This window comes from Balaenoptera ricei, chromosome 1, assembly GCF_028023285.1.
Source record: "Balaenoptera ricei isolate mBalRic1 chromosome 1, mBalRic1.hap2, whole genome shotgun sequence".
NCBI lineage: Eukaryota > Metazoa > Chordata > Mammalia > Artiodactyla > Balaenopteridae > Balaenoptera > Balaenoptera ricei.
Window position 1 is genome coordinate 14,727,837 of NC_082639.1, and position 19,685 is coordinate 14,747,521.

General features: G+C 54.9%; 1 protein-coding gene across 5 annotated transcripts; it reads left to right on the top strand.

The window, feature by feature from the left end:
- Window positions 1-12: 12 nt before the first annotated feature.
- SLC66A1 (solute carrier family 66 member 1) lies at window positions 13-15,188 on the top strand. Of its 5 annotated transcripts, XR_009501039.1 has the most exons (9): window positions 13-82; window positions 4,859-5,070; window positions 9,828-9,957; window positions 10,616-10,703; window positions 11,318-11,460; window positions 11,632-11,724; window positions 12,312-12,413; window positions 13,187-13,912; window positions 14,197-14,255. XR_009501039.1 is itself a non-coding variant. In XM_059915114.1 (8 exons), exons 2-8 carry the CDS (start codon window positions 4,907-4,909, stop codon window positions 14,254-14,256), a joined length of 876 nt encoding a protein of 291 aa, XP_059771097.1. In that variant the 5' UTR covers window positions 13-82; window positions 4,859-4,906; the 3' UTR covers window positions 14,257-15,188. The 5 variants fall into 5 exon arrangements, 4 of the variants coding, with proteins under 4 accessions (XP_059771097.1, XP_059771105.1, XP_059771114.1 ...); XM_059915114.1 differs by lacking the exon at window positions 13,187-13,912 and having other exon boundaries at window positions 12,312-12,497; window positions 14,185-15,188; XM_059915122.1 differs by lacking the exon at window positions 13,187-13,912 and having other exon boundaries at window positions 12,312-12,497; window positions 14,197-15,188.
- The last annotated feature ends 4,497 nt before the right edge of the window (window positions 15,189-19,685 follow it).

Genomic DNA, 19,685 nt, shown 5'->3' on the forward strand with positions numbered 1-19,685 from the left:
TGGTCAGCTGATGAAGGCAGGAGCTGGAGAAGGCAGGAGCTGGAGAACCCAGGAGCCGGGCGGCGGGGAGGCTCTAGACTTGGTAAGCCGGATTTGAGGCTGGGGCTGCTGTTCGGGACTCTGGGCCTTCCCTGCTACATCTTTCCAACACCCTCCTCCAGCCCCTGGATGGTCCTGGGGCTACTGCCCCCACCTCGGGGCGCGAGATCCTGGAGCGAGGCTCTGGGCTGGGATTGGGAGGCCCTCGGCGGGGGCCCAGGTCCCCCTCCTCAAGGGCGACCAGCATGACCCCTCGGGCCGCTCTGACCTAGGACCTGGGGTCTGGGTTCCTTTTTCACCTCTTGTTCTCGGCCGACGGGCCTCTGCGTTTCTGACGACTTTGTTTTCCCCAGGGCGGGCCGGGGGAGGGGGCTTCGCGGCGAATGAGCGCTGACCCCAGCGGCTGCCCTGTTATTATCCCCGCCAAACAGGCGGCCCGTGCTCGGCTGAGTCACTAGGAGGGAGTTGTGACCGAGGACCTGGAGGGCTGGAGTGGGTGGTAGCCCTAAGGCGGGATGCTCCTCCCCTCAGGTGCTCCCCAATTCTGCAGGGAGCCCAGATTGTCCCCTCCCACTCCATGCCTAGGACAGGTTTCCAAGTGTGTACACGGGGAGTCTGTGTTTGGAAGTATGAGGACTGACGCAGTCTTGTCTTTTCAAGGCTTTCTGAAGCTTGCTGTTTGCCAGGAGCCCTGTGGGGGGAGGGGAGAGAGCTGTAGCCAGAACAGAATAATAGCCATCCCCGGTTATTCTACTGAGGGTTTAACCTGTGCCAGGCGCCATTCTAATCCCTCAGCCTGGGTTATCTCATTTAACTCTGCAATTAGCCTAGCAGGTGGATACTTGCATTATTCCCCCGTTGTACAGGTTGGAACTCTGAGACTCAGTCACTTGACCAAGAATTCATTACTAGTAGGCATCAGGCAGGTCAGTTCCAGAGTGCTTTCTCCTCAACCCTAGGCCATCCAAGCTCACAATTAGGTCTCCCATTCTCCCTTCCTTTCTTTGTTTCTCTCTCTTTCTCGCTCTCTCTCTCTCCCTTTCTTCCTTCTTTTCTTTCCTTTCTCTCTCCCTCTCCCCTCCCTCCCTGTCTGTCTGTCTCTTGCTGTTTTTTGAACCCTTACTGTGCAGCTGGTGTGTCTGGAGCCTAAGAATAAGTTTACAACTAGGGTGAAGGGAGAGGAGTGGGCTTAAAGGGCAGTAGTGGCTGAGGAGTGCGATGGGCATTCTTCGGGTTTGTGGAGGAGGGTAAGGGAAGAGGTGACAGGTGTTTTCCCGCCAGCTCCTGTGAGGCCCCTCTAAATTGAGATGGCAATTTAGAACTGGGTCTTAGTTTCTCTTTACTATGCCCTCCAGGATGAAAAGGCCAAGCCTAGGGGAAGATACGGCATGGACAGAAGTCAGGAGACCTGAGAATGACCGTCTGACCGTCTGAAGGCCTAGAGGGAGGGACAGGAGATGGGGGGGGAGGGCAGTTCTTGGAGTACCCTGGGGCTCAGTCTCAAGGCATTTGGACTTATCTGGTAGATAAAGGTGGCCACTTGAGCAGCTTCAGTGGGGAGCATCTCTGTGACTCAGCTTGGGATCTGGAAGAGTTACATGGCTGTGGCAGTGGACGCCATTTCCAGGGCTGCCTTTCTTTTCTTTTTTTTTTTTTTTAATATTTATTTATTTATGTTATGTATTTGGCTGCACCAGGTCTTCGTTGCGGCATGCGGGATCTTTACTTGCGGCATGTGGGCTCTAAGTTGCGGTATGCAGGATCTAGTTCCCTGACCAGGGATTGAACCCGGGCCCCCTGCATTGGGAGTGCAGAGTCTTAGCCACTGGACCACCAGGGAAGTCCCTCCGCCTTTCTTAAAGTGTGGTCACGTGCACAGAATACATGTGGTCAGAATCTACTGGGGGAGCTTCTTAAACCCAAGGTCCCTGATCCCCTGCTCTGACACACTGATCCTGAATTTCAAACATGTGCCCTCCATGATAACAAGGCACCCCTGAATCAACTATATACTTCAATTTAAAAAAACAAAAACAATAAGGCACCCCTGTTGTGGTCTTTGTCACACCTACAGACCTGGTCAACCTTTGTTGCAACCCTGGCCATCCATTTGCTCAGTGCTGTTGGACTAGGAGGTGGGCCCGGTCTCAGAAGCCAGGCCTGGGCCCAGGCTGGCTTCCTACTTGGGTCAGAACCCATGGGTGACAGGCTCTGTGCACAGTGGCCCTCAGAGGAAAGTGTCTTCTGTTCAGGGCTCAGGTGTGTCTCAAAGTATCCTGAGCTCCGAGCTGCACATGGACAGGGGACCACCCACCCCGGGCCCTGGGCCCTATGAGCCAAGGTACATCCCCCAAGACACCCCGCCCTCCTTCACTGGGCATGTGTCCACTTTCTTTCTTCCCTAACCTGGTGAAAAGAGGGAGTGAGAGTGATCTCAGGATGCTTGAGATACTGGTCTCTCATTCTCAGTCACTACCATTGTGTCAGGCCCTGGGCTAAGAGCTTTATGTGCATTTTATCTATACAACAACCCTGAGGAGTGAGCGGAGGAGTGAGCGTCATTCTCCTCGTTTTGTACACAGGCTCAGACTGTTACTTGCACAAGGCCACTCAACCTTATCTGTAGAATGAGGACAGTTCCCCTCACAGAGAAGTTAATGCGGATGGCGGTACCCTACCGTGCTGACCTGCCGTGGTGTGTTGAGGCTCTACCAGAGGAGGCTTGGGGAAGTGGTCCAGCAGAAGGGTGGCTGGGGAACAAAAAGACTTGATTTGAAATGCCTGAGGCACCGCAAAAACCCAGCTCCTACCTGGACTGTGTGTTAACCTGGGGTGGCCTTGCAGCTGCTGGTGGCAGGACAGCAGATAAATGGCTCCAACGTCATCTGTGCTGAAGGTCAAGGGGGGGGTCACCAAGGTACAGGAAGAGACCTTCAGCCCCCCTTTGCAGGGCCCCAGAGGGACTGCAGTGAACCAGGCAGGCAGTGACCTGGGGTGCCCTTGCCCCCAGCTCTGGGGCTCGCTGTTGAGTCACGTTAGAGCTGAGAGCCTAGAGCTTCCTAAGAAAAGCAGCTGACTCGCTTCCTTTCCCTGCCTGACGCTCCCAGATCGCTGTGGCCTCAGCAGTTCCAAGGGTCCAGCCAGGGTGTCTCAGCCCATTCGGGCCAATGTAACAAAATACCATTTGTCTGGGTGGCTTAGAAACAAACATTGATTTCTCACAGTTCTGGAGGCTGGGAAGTCCAAGATCAGGGTGCTAGCAGATTCAATGTCTAGTGAGGGTCCACTTCCTAGTTCATAGATGGCTGTCTTCTCGATATGTCCTCACCTGGCAAAAGGGGCGAGGGAGCTCTCTGGGGTCTTTTTTATAAGGGCACTAATCCCATTCATGAGGGCTCTGCCTTCATGACCTAAATACTCCCCAAAGGCCCCACCTCAAAAATACCATCACATTGGGGGTTAGATTTCAACAGGACAGGAGGGACATAAACATTTGTTCTATGGCATTGTCCGTGGGGCATTGCTTTATGAGGATCCTGGGTCTTTTGACACAAGCAGAAACTGAAGGTGGCTGGAGAGAGCCTCATCCCAGGTGAGGAAAGCCCCTCTGAGTGCAGTGAGAAAAGGGGAAGCCTGCCTTCTGGCTGCGTGAGACCCTGGGCAGCCCTGCCAGACCACAGGAAGGTGCCGCCGTTCCCAGGGACAGAAGCATGGTGGCTATGAGCACTTCCTGCTTGGGTGGCCCTGGCAAGTCACCTCCCCGGGTCCACGCGGACATGTCAGTAGCCCCCACTTCATAGGGTTGATGTGCAGCAAAATGCAGAAAGGCCTACGTAAGGTGCTTTGCACAGGGCTGGTAAAGTGCTCAGCGATCAGGGACTGTGATGATTCTGCCCAGCAGAGATGCTCCAGCAGCCCCACTTCCTCTCCCTCCTCTGAGACTGTCACACAGGCAGTGACTGCTCTAGGACACCAGGTGGGGACTTCCCTGCCTGCCCCTGCAACCAGCCAGCTCCTGACTTTGTCGGCAGTGAGAATGGGGAGGTGGCTCCGGACTCTGCCAGCGGGCGTCCTACACACGCGAGCTGCTGGGAGAATGCGGCTTGAGCACGCCAAGCTTGAATCCCAGCCACGTGTGCAACTCACCTGCTCCTTCTTCGCCACTTGCCTCATCTGACCAATGTACTGGGGGACAGCCATACTTTTTTTTTTTTTTTGGCCGAGTTGGGTGGCTTGTGAGATCTTAGTTCCCTGACCAGGGATTGAACCCAGGCCCTGGCAGTGAAAGTGCTGAGTCCTAACCACTGGACCACCAGGGGATTCCCAGGATAGCCGTACTTTAAATGAGAGGATGTACTTAGTGGGCCTGGTCTCAGCAGACCCTCGCAGCGTGATTTGCAAGAAGAAAAGATTGGAAACAATCGAAATGTTCAAGAGTTAGGACAAAGGTGGCATTGTTTGAGGGCTCAGTTCTCTACACTAGATTTATGAACTCATTGAACCCTCACAGCTGTATGGGGGAGGCGCTGTTATCGCCCCATCTTGCAGATGAGGAGACTGAGGCACAGCAAGGCTGAGTCACTTGCCCAAAGTCGAGGCGTTAACAGGCAGAGTGGGGATTCAAATGCACCTGTCTCTGACCACACATCCAGTGCCCTCCCTGCATATGTGGTTACTTTGATCTCTGTACTGATCGTGTTCTCTGGTTCAGGGGCTCAGTCCATGCTGGGTGATAAGGCTGGAATGGGCTTAGAGTGGCGGGACCAGGACTAGGACCCGGACCTCCCAAGGCTGAAGGCCCCTCTCTTGTTCCCTGTAGAGCCGTCGCCTGCCTCAGCACACCGGCTCCCTCCCTCCCTCCGAAGCCATGGTCTGGAGGAAGCTGGGCTCCAGCAACTTCTCCAGCTGCCCCAATGGCTCCAGCCAGTGGATATGGGACGTGTTTGGCGAGTGTGCCCAGGATGGCTGGGACAAGGCCAGCGTGGGCCTGGGCTTGATCTCCATTTTCTGCTTTGCTGCATCCACCCTCCCGTGAGTAGCATCAGGGTGGTGGGACCAGGGCTGGGTTGCACGGGTGGGGCAAGTGCTCCTGGGGCTGCACCGAAGAGGGGCTCCCTGGCTGGCCTTGGGCCTCTCCAGACTCAAGGCCAAGTGTGCTCCCTCTCCCACCCCCACTCACTGACTTCCAGCCCACCCTGGAGGGCCCTACAGCGAACCTCACTCTAGGCCCCGCCTTATGCTGGACCATGCTGACACACAGGTAATAATAATAACACCTGTTCAGTGAGTGCCCACTGTGTACCTAGCTCATTTCTAAGCACTTGACATGTCTTTACCCTATTTAATCCTCATAACCACTCTGTGAAATAGATACAATCTGTATCCCTACTTTACGAGGAAATAGAAACCCAGAGAGGTTAACTAACTTGCTGTGAATTGCACAGCTAGCCAGAGAGGAGGCGGAGGAGTGGGAGGGCTGGGGTGCATCGAACTTGGCCTTTGTTCTGTGACAGTCTGGTGGAGGACAAGCAGTGATTACAAAACAGCATGGCCACTGCTGTGATTAGGGAACGCGGACACACTGTGACCTGGGCAAGTCCCTTCACTGCTCTGTGCCTCAGTTTTCTCATCTGTAAAATGGGAATGTTTTCCCTACCTCACAGGGTTGCTATGAGGATGGCCTTTACACACCATATGCTCAGTCCCATGGCTGGGCAGAGGAGGGGCCAAAGAGGAGAGATGAGGTCAAAGAGGTCATCCAGGGCCATGTAATGTAAGGGCATTCTCCACTGTTAGGAAATCTTATGCTGTTTCTCCTGAGGGAGAAAGATAACAGTTTAATTGAGAGATAATTCATATACCGTTGAGTTAGCCCATTTAAATGTACAAGTCCAAGGTTTTAGTATATGCACAGAGTTGTGTAAGCATTGCCGCAATCAGTTTTAGAACATTTTTGTCACCATAAAAAGAGACCCAGAAAGAAATGAGTCATTCCTCATTTCCCTCTAAATCTCCCGGCCCCAACCACCAATCTACTTTCTGTCTGTAGATTTGCCTATTTTGGACATTTCATATCAATGGATCATACAGTATGTGGCCTTCTGTGACTGGCTTCTTTCACTTAGCATAACATCTTCAAGGTTCATCCACGTCATATGTAGCTAGTGTCAATACTTCATTCTTTTTTACGTCCTAATAGTAGTTTGTTGTATGTGTATACATTTTGTTTATTCAGTCGTTCATTGATGGACATTTGGGTGGTTTCTACCTTTTGGCCAGTGTGATTAAGGCTGCTATGTATGTTCATGTACAAGTTTTAGTGGGGACGTGTGTTTACTTCTCCTGGGTATATACCTAAGGGGTGGAATTGCCGGGTCACATGGTAACTCTGTGTTTAATCTTTTGAGGAACTGCCAGACTGTTTTCCAAAGCAGTTGCACCATTTTATATTCCCACCAGCAGCATATGAAGGTTCCAATTTCTCTAAATCCCCATCAACACTTGTTATTTTCTGTCTTTTTTATTATACCATCCTGGTGGGTGTGAAGTGGTATCTCATAGTTCTGATTTGTATTTCCTTGTTGGCTGGTGATATTAAGTAGCTTTCCACGTGCTTCTTGGCCAAATTATATTCTCTTTGGAAAAAGGTCTATTTAGGTTCTTTGCCCATTTTTCAGTTGGATTATTTGTCTTTTTGTTGTTGCATTATAAGAGTTCTTTATATATTCTAGATATATTTTGCAAATATTTTCTCCCATTCAGTGGGTTGTCTTTTCACTTTCTCAGTGGTGTCGCTTGAAGCACAAAAATTCAAAAATTTGTTGATGTCCAATTTTTTTTTTTGGCCGCTCTGTGCAGCATGTGGGATCTTAGTTCCCCGAGCAGGGATCGAACCCGAGCCCCCTGCATGGGAGCTCGGAGTCTTAACCACTGGACTGCCAGGGAAGTCCCTTGATGATGTCCAATTTATGTGTTTTTTTCTTTTGTTACTTGTGCTTTTGATATCATGTCTAGAAACGATAGCTTAATCCAGGTAACAAAGATTCACCCTTATCTTCTAAGAGTTTTATATAGATTTATCCAAGTCTGACACCAATTCTGATGTGTTTTTTTGCCACACCATCAAGTAATCAACTCAATTCTTACACTATCTACACCTGAGACAGCCTCAGATCCCACAGGTTAGGGGCCCAGTCCTACAAGTCCCACAAGAGTGCTCCCTCCTCCCCACTTCTGAGACCAATCACAAGTCCAGGTTGTCACTTGTGCTTCTGACCTCCAGCTGTAGATCGGAGATTCCCCCCACCCCTCCTCAGGTTTGATTAGTTTGCTAGAGCAGCTCACAGAACTCAGAGAAATGATTTTTATGGAGGCTTTATTACACAGTCATTGGCCATTAGCAATTGGGCTCAATCTCGAGCCTCCCCTGAGGTGGGTGAGGGGGGCGGGATAGGGGCCCATGAGACCGAATGTCCCAACCTTCTAATCTTACTGTTGGTTCCCCTGGCAATGAGTCCTTATCCTCAGGTGACCTAAGGGCTTTCCAAAAGTCACCTCATTAATGTTACAAAAGACACCTTTTTTTCTCTCTTTCTCTCTCTTACCCCTTAGGACATTCTTAGGAGAGCTCTGTGCAGGGAACAGGGAAGAAGACCAAATATATATATTTCCTTATTGTAAATCACAGTATCACAAATTAGCTCTTACATATAGAGCTTTGATTCAGCTTGAGTTGTATTTTGTATAGGGTGTGAGGTAGGGATCCAACCTCGTTCTTTTGCATGCGGTACCCGGTTGTCCCAGTACCATGTGTTAAAAAGACTACCATTGGGAATTCCCTGGCAGTCCTATGGTTAGGACTCTGTGCTGTCACTGCTGAGGGCCCAGGTTCAATCCCTGGTCGGGGAACTAAGATCCCACAAGCCGTGCAGCGGCCAAAAAAAAAAAAAGACTACCCTTACCTCATCAAGTTGTCCCAACATGCTGTCTAGGGCTTGACATTTTTACTGACTCACCTTGTCCCAGCTGCCATACTAGATGTGGCAGAAGTAAGAAACACTGACCCCATCCTTGCCTTTGTAGACCTTCTATTAGGGAAGGAGAACTGGAGGGACGGGGGAGAGACTGGAGGCAGGGAGGCTGTGTAAGGCATCCAGCCAGCAATGATGTCTGGGGGATTGGATAGGTGGCCCTTAGTAGGCAAAGCAGACAGGTCTGGGTGATGGGTGGAGGCCAAGGGAGAGAAACTCCCTATCTTGGGGTGAGAGCTTCCCCAGAAGCATGAGGAGCTGGTGGAGCTGGCTGAGGCTTCCCCTTTCCAGCAGGGCATAATGCCAGCCCTGCCTGGGCCTGGCTGATTAACCAGGGAGGGGGTGTCAGAGGTCTGGGAGAAGCCCCAGGTGATGGCAGCGAGGGCAGCCCCCTTCCTGCTTCTCCTTAGGACTCGGCCTTTCCTGAGTGTGACAAAATCACTTCCCCTGAAATTTATGGAGGCTCTTCAAGTCACAGTATCCTAGAAGGGGGTTTACACAGAGCCACGGGGTAAACCTTAAGGGCCTTCTCCGGGCCAGGCCCATGCTGGGCACTGTCCCTTCCCTCAGGAAGCTTGAGTCCAGGAGGAACTGACCGATGCTGGCAGAGCTCCCTTCTAGGAAGGCCCTGAGGAGGAACTGATATTTCCTGAAAGATACAGAGGAGGGACTGGGTGAGCCGTCTTATGATGCAGAGTTTGAAGGAAGAGGAGGCAGTCCTGGTGAAGAGGTGGTGGGGGTCAGAGGGACAGGGGACCTGGGGGCCTTGTCAGGATGTGCTCAGGAGGGTGGGGGTCCTTACTGAACAGCAGTGGGAGGCTTTGAAGGATTTTGGCAAGATAGGGGTTTTAGAGAGATCCTTGAGCGGGAGGATGGAAACAAGGAACACAGGCTTGGGTGGGAGACCTAAAGAGCTGGGGGCGGGGCTCAGCAGGAGATGGGGGTGGAAGGACGACCGTGAAGAACCAGGGCCAGGCCTAGCTTTCCTAGCTTCTGTCTTGGGTGGTAGGTGGGGTGAGGTGCTATTTAGTTACCTTTTACTAATTTAAATACATGCAAATGATTAAAGCGAAATGTAAGCAGCAGATGGCCATTGTGGAATGACTCAGAGCAGGACTGGAGCCTCAGGGTCTGGGTGTGAATCCTGGTTCCCTGACTTTTCCATCCCCAAAGAGGCCCATCAAGACTTGACCCCATGGCTTTGTAATCAGAGCTCGGGGAGCCACAGCCCCAGGCTTCTCTGTTGCCCTTTGAAGATAACAGGCCCATATTATCATCCATCTCCCCTGGAGATAGGGCAGCGCCCAGGCCTCGGGCCACAGGGCAACCACCATCCTTCCTTCCAAACACCCCTGCCACCGCCCCCACCCCCCACCCCCGCTCCTCCATAGAAGAGAGAACCCAGGGTCCCTATGAAGTGGTTCTCAGGGTCTGACACAAAACATCAGGACCCTGTAAAGTCCCCAGGTCCCCACCAAGAGACCGCTGTGGAGGAGAATCTATCATGCAGTGGCTCTCTCTGGAAAGATGCATGTCCCATAGAGCTCCTGGCTTGGAAGGGATCCCCTGGTAAGAATCCCCAAAGGGCAAAGAAAGGCCCATGAGGATCCCACCGGCGGGAAGGATCAGCTCCCAGGCGACCCCCTGTGCAGACGCTGCCCCGGCCCCCCTATTACGCGTTGGCTGTTCCCATGTTTACCCTCCATGCAGTATCACAGCTGTCGGCCCCTGAGCACACGTCTCCCTCCTCCGCCACAGCCAGTACATCAAGGCCTGCAAGACGGGCAACATGGACCAGGCCCTGTCCCTGTGGTTCCTCCTGGGCTGGATCGGCGGAGACTCCTGCAATCTCATTGGCTCCTTCCTTGCTGACCAGCTGCCCCTGCAGGTAGGCCAGTCCCCGGGCTGGGTGGGCTGCCAGGGACAGTCTGCAGAGGCTTCCATCTTGTGAGGGCCCCAAGCTATAGAGAGAGCCCTCTGCCTGCCGCACAGGGTGACAATGGGCTGTGGGCCTCAGTTCCCCCATCTACAAAATGAGCACATCGAACCACAGGATGGCTGGGGTCTTTGACCTCTGAGGTGCCAAGATCCTGACTGAGCTTTCAGGGCATGGGACCCTGGAGGAGGAAGGTTTTCCCTTGGGAGGCCCAGGTGCCATCATTCTTCTGTGGCTGGGTGGAGCTGGGACTCAAAATCAGGAATCTATTGTCTTCCCAAGGGGGGCTGTAAATTGCCCCTGTATCAGGCCAAATGGTAGTCTCCACTTAACCTCTGAGTCCCATTTTGTCCTGCCTGGTCATGCTAGCCACCGTTTCCTCCCTCTGCCCAGGCGGGCACCTGCCAGGCCCTTGCCTACCTGCTGTCTAGCTCTGCCAGGTAGGAACTGTGATCCCCTCCTTTCCAGATGAGCAAACAGAAGCTCCAGGAGGTGAAGCAACTTGCTCAGGGTCACCCAGCTGGGATGGGGCTGAGCTGTCCGGGTGCTGGGGTGTGGTCCCCGAGCCGGGGACTGCAGCCAGCGCCCTGGGCCCCCTCTTCTCTTGCAGACCTACACAGCCGTGTATTACGTCTTAGCCGACGTGCTGATGCTGTCACTGTACTTTCATTACAAGTTTAAGAAACGTCCCTCTCTGTGTGAGTACGGGGATCCCTCTGTGTCAGGTGCCTGAGGGCAGCTAGGAGGCCTGGAAGCTTGGGAGGAGGAAGGTTTCCCATTGCTGGTGATAAACCAAACCTCAAAAAGGCTTCCTCTGGCCTTATCTGAAACCTGGGGCCCTGATCCCCTGATGAGCCGAGATAGAGGGCAGTGAGCACATCCGGGCAGGACCACAGGGAGTCCCCTTCACTTAAGTTCTCTCATTCAGCAAACATGGCTTCAGCTGCTCCTCGGTGCTGGGCCCTGGGCTTGGAGCTGAGGAAACAAGGACACGGCACACAGGATTCAGAAGGGGCAGATCCAGGGCTGTACAAGAAATGACCCAGGCACCTGGGGGTGGGGCTGTCTCAGCATTTCCACACTCCATAATCCCCTTCCTGCCCCCACTACCCTCATCGGTTTACCTTTACAACCTTAGGAGAAGGGTACTCTCATTAGACCCATTCTACAGATGAGGAGTGAAAGCTCAGAGAGGTTAGGTCACTTGCCCAAGGTCACACAGCCACTGAGGGACAAGGCCAGGACTCAAAGCCCAGTCTCTCTGCTGCCACTCAGATCCCTAATCTCAGCTTCCCTCCTGCCTCATGTCCAGGGTCTGCCCCCATCAATTCTCTGCTGTTGTTCATCTTGGGGGTGGCGTGTACCACCCCACTGCTGAGCAGCGCTGGCTCGGTGGCTGCCCCCAGGGAGGTCTTCCGGGGGCGGACGCTCTTGTCTGTGGAGCCGGGCAATAAGGTGAGGTGTGGGCACGTGAGGGTAGAGCGGGGGTGGGGGTCTGGCTCACCCCGAGGGCCCGCCCCTGCGTGACCACGAGGTCAGGGGAGTTGCCCTCCAGGAGGGAGCTGGGGCTCTCAAGCTGCACCCCGGCCCCTACTGAGCACTGAGCACCCTGCTCTGCCCCCTCAGCCCTTCACGCAGCAGGAAATCATTGGCTTCATAATCGGCTCCGTGTCCAGCATGCTGTACCTGCTCTCCCGGCTGCCTCAGATCCGCACCAATGTGAGCCGTGGGCAGGGGCACTGGGGCCAAGGGAAGAGGAGCCGGCTGGCAGCTCGGGCCCCTGGGTTAAGGAGTAGCAGCAGGTCTGGTCCACAGTCACTGTTGGCTTGGGTGACTTAATCCACTTCTCCAAGCCTCAGTTTCTGCCTCTGGAAATGGGCATGAGATGCCTGCCATCCAGGGGTACATGTGACCTGCATGTGTCCCAGGGAGGTAGGAGGTCAGGTGAGAGCGAGGGGCTGAGAGCAGAGGAGAAGGTGGGGAGCCAGAGATGGGGGAGCCTTGCTGGGCAGTGAGTCAGCGTAGGGCTGGGGAGCAGGCACCTTGGGGCGAGCAGGGTGGTGCAGCCCTAGTCTCCTGCGACCTGGGCAGGGGGGCCCGGGAGATGATGTTGGGATGGGGATGAGGAGTCAGGCCCTGGAAGGGGCTGGTCTGGGCACCAGGCCCACGTCGGACACTGGTCACACCGTGTGCAGTCTGCTCGGAGCATGCGCAGCGTGACAGGGCAGACGGACACATGGACAGTTACAGCCCAGAGAGACAAGAGGCCCGTTTGAGGTCTCTGACCCTACACCCCTCGCCTCCAGTTCCTGCGGAAGTCGACCCAGGGGATCTCCTACTCGCTGTTCGCCTTGGTGATGCTGGGGAACACGCTGTATGGGCTGAGCGTGCTGCTCAAGAACCCCGAGGTAGGCCAGAGCGAGGGCAGCTATGTGCTGCACCACCTGCCCTGGCTCGTGGGCAGCCTGGGCGTCCTGCTGCTCGACACCATCGTATCCTTCAGGGGGTGGGGGTGGGGGTGGGGGTGGGGTGGGGTGGGGTGGGGGGGGCCACAGCAGCCTCCACCTGCACGTGGCTTCAGCATCCATCCATCCATCCATCCTTCCATCCTTCCTTCCATCCATCATCCATCCATCCATCCATCCATCCATCCATCCATCCGTCCATCCTTCATCCATCCTTCCATCCATCCATCCATCCATCCATCCATCATCCATCCATCCGTCCATCCTTCATCCATCCTTCCATCCATCCATCCATCCATCCGTCCATCCTTCTATCCATCCATCCTTCATCCATCCTTCCATCCATCTATCCATCCATCCATTCTTCTATCCATCCATCCATCCATCCATCCATCCTTCCATCCTTCCTTCCATCCATCCATCATCCATCCATCCATCCATCCATCCATCCTTCTATCCATCCATCCTTCATCCATCCTTCCATCCATCTATCCATCCATCCATTCTTCTATCCATCCATCCATCCGTCCTTCTATCCATCCTTCCATCCATCCATCCATCCTTCCACCCATCCATCCATCCTTCCATCCATCCTTCTATCCATCCTTCCCTCCAGTCCATCCATCCATCCATCCGTCTGTCCATCCATCCATCCATCCATCCATCCATCCATCCGTCCAAGAGTCAAACCTCCCATGTGCTGGGCACCCCTCTAGGTACCAGATCTATTTGTGAGCAAGAACAGAATGGTCCTTCCTTCAAGAAGCTCACAGTCCAGTGGGGAGGCAGACAAGATACACATAATCATAAATAATTACTTCATTGTGGTGCCACCGAGTAGCACAGAGAAAAACTGCAAGAGTGTGTGACCACGGGGCTGTCTGTCCTGGTTTAGAGGCTCAGCAGAGGCCTCCACTAGTGCCATTGTAACTGTGCCCTGAAGGAGAAGTTAGGCACAGGCAAGGGAGGGGTGTTCCTGGCACAGCTTTTGCAAAGGGTCTGGGGAACAGGGCATAAATCAGCCCATCCAGGCAGGAGGAAGGAAAGCTGCAATGTGGAGACACACACATGTGAATTAGAGATGGAAAAACTTGAGTTCAAATCCTGGCTCCTGGTGTCCTGTGTGACACAGAGCAAACCGTTAGCCTCTCTGTGCTTCCATGTCTTCATCTTGCTGTCTCACCAAGGTCACGGGGCAATTACATAAGCTAAGGTCTCTGGAAACACCCAGCACCGGATCCAGCACACAGTGAGTGCTCAGTAAATGTTTGCTGGATGGCTGAGCAGGGCATTATTTCCATCTCCTTTGGGAGGAGGTAAACGGGGCCCTTGTTTTGACGTTTGCAGAATTCCTGGTGGGTGCAATGAGAGATGAAGAAAGTTAAGCTCTAGTGCCCCAAAATGGCCCCTGCCACTTGCTGAAACCCCCAGGATGCTGTAGGGTGAGAGGAGGGCAAGATCCTGGGGCTGGGGTCAGGGGAGGCTGCCTGGAGAGGAAGACCCAAGCTCTGGACTTGGCAGATAAATGGGGTTTGGCTGGTTGAGGGGTGGGAAGGCAGCAAGAGCAGAGGCCAGGAGGCCATGGCTGACCCTGCCCACCTGGCCGAGTTGCAGGGAGGGGAGAGGGCAGCAGTTCTGGATGGGGCCACAGGCCACCCTGGGGCAGGTCCAACCCAGGCTCTGCTCCGTTTGGCCTTGACGTTGACTCCTTCGGATCTCCATACAGTTCCTGATATATAGGGATGCCGCCACCTCATCAGAGCGCCAGCCACTCCTCCCCAGCTGAGCAGGGCCCAGGCCAAGCCCAGGATGACAGGGACCTGCAGATGCCGCACTCAGGAAGGGAGAAGTATGGGCAGGGACGGTGCTGCTGACCCTGGGCTGGGCCGTGGAGGAAGCTGGGGGTGCCTAGAACTCCTGGCCCGACCGCCTACCCCCAACACCTCCGAAACCTCGTGAGCTGACCCTTCCGGAAGCCCTGACTGACGGACTCTTCCAGGAGCAGGTCAGCCCCCAGGGCCAGCCCATGCCGCCTTGGGATTCACCCCCAGGGTCTGAGGCAACTGTCCCTGGAGACTGAAGGGGGGAGCTGCAGCCAAGACCTCAGAAGAGGTCTGGGGACCTTCTGAGCTGCAGCTCAGAAGACAGTGCGGCCGCCCCTCGGCTCACCTACCTCATTCTGCCTGCTTCCCCCACCCAACCGCCTGGGGAGGAGCCCAGCTCAGCCTGGTGCACCCTGGACTATACAGTCGACTGCAGATGGCCTAGTAAACGGTACTCCCAGTGAGGCCTGTTCTGGTGCTCTTTCCCCGAGGGGCCGGGCTCTGGGCTGCTCTGGGGAACAGTGATGGATGGGGATCCGGATCCCACCTACAGGTCCCAGGTGGGGGCCTAAGGGGTCAGGATGTGGGAGAGCCAAGCCAGAGGGGACTGTGTCTGCTGGCCCGCCCCTGCCCAGCCTCTTGGGCCTCCGGTTTCTTCAACCTGCTTCTTTGTGACAGGCTCCACACCTGGTGGTGGGGACACAGCAGTGAGAAAGACACTCCTCCAACAGGATCGCTGTGCTCAGCAAGAAGCGGAATAGTTAAGGTTCAGACTTTGGTTCTGCATCTCAACTTCTCTGTGCCACAGTTACCTCATCTGTGCAATGGGATGACAGTATTACCACTTCATACGTCCTTCTAGGGATTAAATAAAATGGTGTGATTATGGATGTTAGCCCTGAAGTCTGGCATGCAGTAGGAGCTCATTGAAGGTTAGCTTTTATCATTTTTAGTTGGAGAAGAAGGACAACCAGATATCCCTGGAAATCAGGGAGACCTTCCTGGAAGAGGTGACATGGCAGAAGGACAGGCAGGAGATAAACAGGGGGAAAGTGCCAGTGTTGCAGGTGGGAAGGGTGGAGAGGAGGGCAGGGCTTAGCCTCGAACTCTAGTTCCTGTGCCCCAACCTTAGTTTGCCTCCCAGACCCCAACCTGAGTCCACTTTCTTCTTGACCACAACCCCATGGGTGCCTGAGGACGGAGGGGCCAGCTCCCCTCCCTGCTGGCCTGCTGTCTCACCTCCCCCCACACACACACACAGCCGGTCCCAGGAGGCCCCCCAGGTCCCAGGAGCCATCGGGGTGGGTGGTGCCAGGTGCGGCTAAGGCTGGTAGAGAGGAGCTGGGCCTCAGTGTGAGCCTCTCTTTTAGAATCTTCCTCTTCCAACCTCGGAGAAAGGAAGGAGCCCGGCCACTGGGGTGCAGCCTCGGCCGCGAGGAGATGCATGGCCCGGTTTGGTGCCACAAGTATTTGCCAAACGCATCTCTCCTTCCACCCTGGCCCACGCTGTGCGGGGCGTCTGGGATGGGGGTGACCCAGCTCTGGTCCCTGCCCTCAAGGAGGGGAGACGGTTGCCGGGCCCTAGAGGGAAGGACTGTAACCGGAAGGTACAAAGTGCCGTAGGGATGAGGCGACTCAACCAGGGAAGGCTTCGTGGAGGAGTGGCCCTGGAGCGGAATCTTGAGAGAGAGGGAAGGGTGTGTGCAAAGGCCTGGAGACAGGGCTGCTGCCAAGGTGGGGCTGGAGTGAGGACAGGATGGTGGGGGCAGGGCCAGCCGCCAGCGCTCATGGCAGGTGACCTGGTTTGGTTGGGGGAAGCGGAGGAGGGAATGGTTTGGGGGGGCCAGGGAGGGGGGCGCCTCTGAGGTTCAGTTGGGCAGTGGGGCGAGTGGGGTGCGGCGCCTCAGCCCTGTCCTGGGCGGGCCAGCAGAACCCTGGGTGTCACCTGGCCTGCAGCTGATGTTTACTGAGCGCTTGCTGTGTGCGGGGCTGGGCTGTGCCCTCGCTCGGTCCCTACAGCCCCCTCTGAGGTAGGTGGGGCAGGTGCAGTCATCACGGCCATTTTACAGATGGGAAAACAGGCTCTGAGGAGCTAAGCAGCTTCCCCCGAGGTCCCCCAGCTAGGAGTGACAACTGTTCTATCCACATTAGGTCCCTCAGCTGCGGGGGGCCATCCCACACCCGGCCCTCGGAGTCCCCTCCCTGCCTCCGCCGTTGGCTGGGGGTCCAGGACTTCAGGCCGGGTGCCGTCCAGCCTCACCCTTGTCCTCGGGGGCGGCGGGACCCTGCTGTACTCAGGGCCCCGCCCCACTGTCCTGAGCGGTGCCTCCCACCCCCAGGGCCCACGCCCGCCCCAGCTGGCTCAGTGCCCTTTGCAGCCAGGATCTGGCTCTACCCAGGGCTGTGACATGGCTGAGCGCCCTCCCGGCCTGAGGACCTGGGGGCTCAGCTTGGCAGTGTGAACCCAGGTGTGGGCCTGGGCTCGAGCTGGGTGGGGAAGAAAGAACGAGATATCACAGCCCCTGCCCTGGTGGGGGTGATGGGGTGATGGCTCTTGCTTGCAGGCACCACCCAGTCTGCCGAGAGCTGTGGTTCCCTCCTCCTCAGGAAAGCCCCAGTCTGATGGGGGAGACACGGGCATGCCCTGTCTGATGGAGGACGTCGTGGCAGTGGGTAAACGGGACAGGCCTGCAAGCCTGTCGTGCTGGGTGAAGGCTCATCAGCGTGTCCACCAGTACTGGGACCCTCCCCGTGTTCCTCCCAAATAGCAGAAGGGCCAGTCTGACCATCAATCAATTCCACTGTCCGGACTGGGCCGTGCTCACCGGCTGATGGGGTCCCTGAGGTGCAAGGTCCCGGGTGGACTTCCTTTCTCCCCTGGCTGCAGGCAAGCGTTGGTAGGGGCTTCACCTCTAGGTGTGGCCTGAAGGGACGAGAGCCTTCCTCTCGCCTGAAGTGTGGACCTAGCATTTTGGTTTCAGGCCCAGGCTCTGCACTTACCAGTTGCCCTGGTAACTGGTCCAGGAGGATTTCTCCCTCAGGACCCACACGGGGAGCAGGAGGCTGGGCCAGTCACCCCCAAAGATCCCTGCCTTGATGGCTTACATATTAGCTTTTTAATTTTCTTTTTAAATTTATTTATTTGGCTGCATTGGGTCTTTGTTGCTGCATGCGGGCTTTTCTCTAGTTGCGGCGAGTGGGGGCTATTCTTCGTTGCGGTGCGTGGGCTTCTCATTGCAGTGGCCTCTCGTTGCAGAGCACGGGCTCTGGGTGTGCGGGCTTCAGTAGTTGTGGCACGTGGGCTCAGCAGTTGTGGCTCGCGGGCTGTAGAGCGCAGGCTCAGTAGTTGTGGCACACGGGCTTAGTTGCTCCATGACATGTGGGATCTTCCCAGACCAGGGCTTGAACCCGTGTCCCCCGCATTGGCAGGCGGATTCCTAACCACTGTGCCACCAGGGAAGTCCCTTAGCTATTTTTTAAAAAAATATTTGTTTATTTATTTATTTATGGCTGTGTTGGGTCTTCGTTTCTGTGCGAGGGCTTTCTCTAGTTGTGGCAAGCGGGGGCCACTCTTCATCGCGGTGCGCGGGCCTCTCACTATCGCGGCCTCTCTTGTTGCGGAGCACACGCTCCAGACGCGCAGGCTCAGTAATTGTGGCTCACGGGCCCAGCTGCTCCGCAGCACGTGGGATCTTCCCAGACCAGGGCTCGAACCCATGTCCCCTGCACTGGCAGGCAGATTCTCAACCACTGCGCCACCAGGGAAGCCCCCTTAGCTATTTTTTTTTAAAAAATATTTTAATTTTATTGGAGTATAGTTGGTTTACAATGTTGTGTTAGTTTCAGGTGTACAGCAAAGTGATTGTTATACATGTACATTCTTTTTTTAGATTCTTTTCTCATATAGGTTATCACAGAATATTAAAGAGAGTTCCCTGTGCTATACAGTAGGTCCTTGTTGGTTATGTCTTATGTATAGTAGTATGGTGTATGTTCACCCCAAGCTCCTGATTTATTCCTCCCCTTTGGTAACTGTTAAGTTTGTTTTCGATATCTTTAAGTCTGTTTGTTTTGTAAGTAAGTTCATTTGCATCTTTTTTAAAGTTAGATTCCACATGAGTAATAGCATATGGTATTTGTCTGCGTGTTAGCTATTGAATGAGATGCCATCTATGAAAATGCCTGGGGCACCCCAAACCTCAGGGTGGGGGCAGGCAGGTGGCATCTACAAAGAAGGACTAGCCCACAGACCCATCCTCAGTGCCCGGCCCCAGGCCCTCCCAGCCCAGGGTCCCCTTGGTTACCTAGCGAACCTGCGATTTTTTTTTTTTTTTTTTTTTTTGCCACTCATGGCATGTGGGATCTTAGTTCCATCTTAGTTCCAGGCTGCATATCCCAGTGGGAGCAGGCTGTCTGCCTCTGCTTGTTCTGAGGCTTCAGAGCAAAGGCCGCCCCCAGGTCCAGTGACTGGCTGAGTAGATGCTGGACACAGGTGCCCTTTTTCTTCCAACCTCTTTAGGGCTCACTGGTTACCAGGAGCAGAAGCCCACTCGCTAAGCAAGCAGCAGAGGCTCTTGGCCGGCTGTGGGCTCACAGGAGGGAAGGTTAAGAGGTGAGCCATCGGTGTCTGGAAGGACAGGCACTACAGCTCCGGGAACCATTCCTGGTGGGAATGAAATGGCACTGTTTCAGCATCAGTCTCTCAAGAGAGAGCATGGTAACTGGCCTACTGTGGGTCACCGGTGGGGATGAGGGAACGCCATGGCCACACTGCGCCGAGGCTGCGGGGAGCGGGGTGGCACCAGAGAAGGAAGAGGGGCCGTGAACAGGTCCACAAGGCCTACGCCACCCCTCGGGCGGGTAGGGTCCCACAGAGCAGGGAAAGGACCAGCTGGGAGGTGGCCCCGAGCCAGGAGCACACCTCTTCCGCCACTTGGGTCCGCCTGCCCCTCACTGAGGAAACCCGGTCTCAGGGCCCAGTGTCCCTAATCTCACTGGCCTGACTTAGCACCAACAAAAGACAGCAGTGATGGCTCTTCCAGTGATGGAAGATTTTAGAAGGAAGAGTAAGATCAGGCCTGGCATACGTCACAGTCACAATTTCTGGCTTCCAATTGTTATTTTGGTCACGTGATCGAACACCTGATAAAAATGAACTCACTTATCTGTGCCAAGCACTCTGCTACCACGAGCCCACGAGGATGTCATTTCCATTGTACACGTGTGGAGGAGGGCTCTGGGTCCACTGACAGAGCTCCGGCCTTCACCTGTCCGCCTCCCTCAGCTTCTCCACCTGAAGGTCCTTGAAAGGAACTGCACGCAGGTGTCTCTCCTGTTCCCCGTCTCTCAGTGGTACTCTGCACTCAGTAAAGATGTGCCCCATCTGGGAACT

Bases quoted from the DNA above. Each gene is read 5' to 3' on its own strand.
- SLC66A1 (XM_059915114.1), top strand. From the start codon at position 4,907: ATGGTCTGGAGGAAGCTGGGCTCCAGCAACTTCTCCAGCTGCCCCAAT. The intron at 9,958-10,615 runs GTAGGCCAGTCC...CTTCTCTTGCAG, and splicing joins CTGACCAGCTGCCCCTGCAG to ACCTACACAGCCGTGTATTA. The intron at 10,704-11,317 runs GTGAGTACGGGG...CCTCATGTCCAG, and splicing joins TAAGAAACGTCCCTCTCTGT to GGTCTGCCCCCATCAATTCT.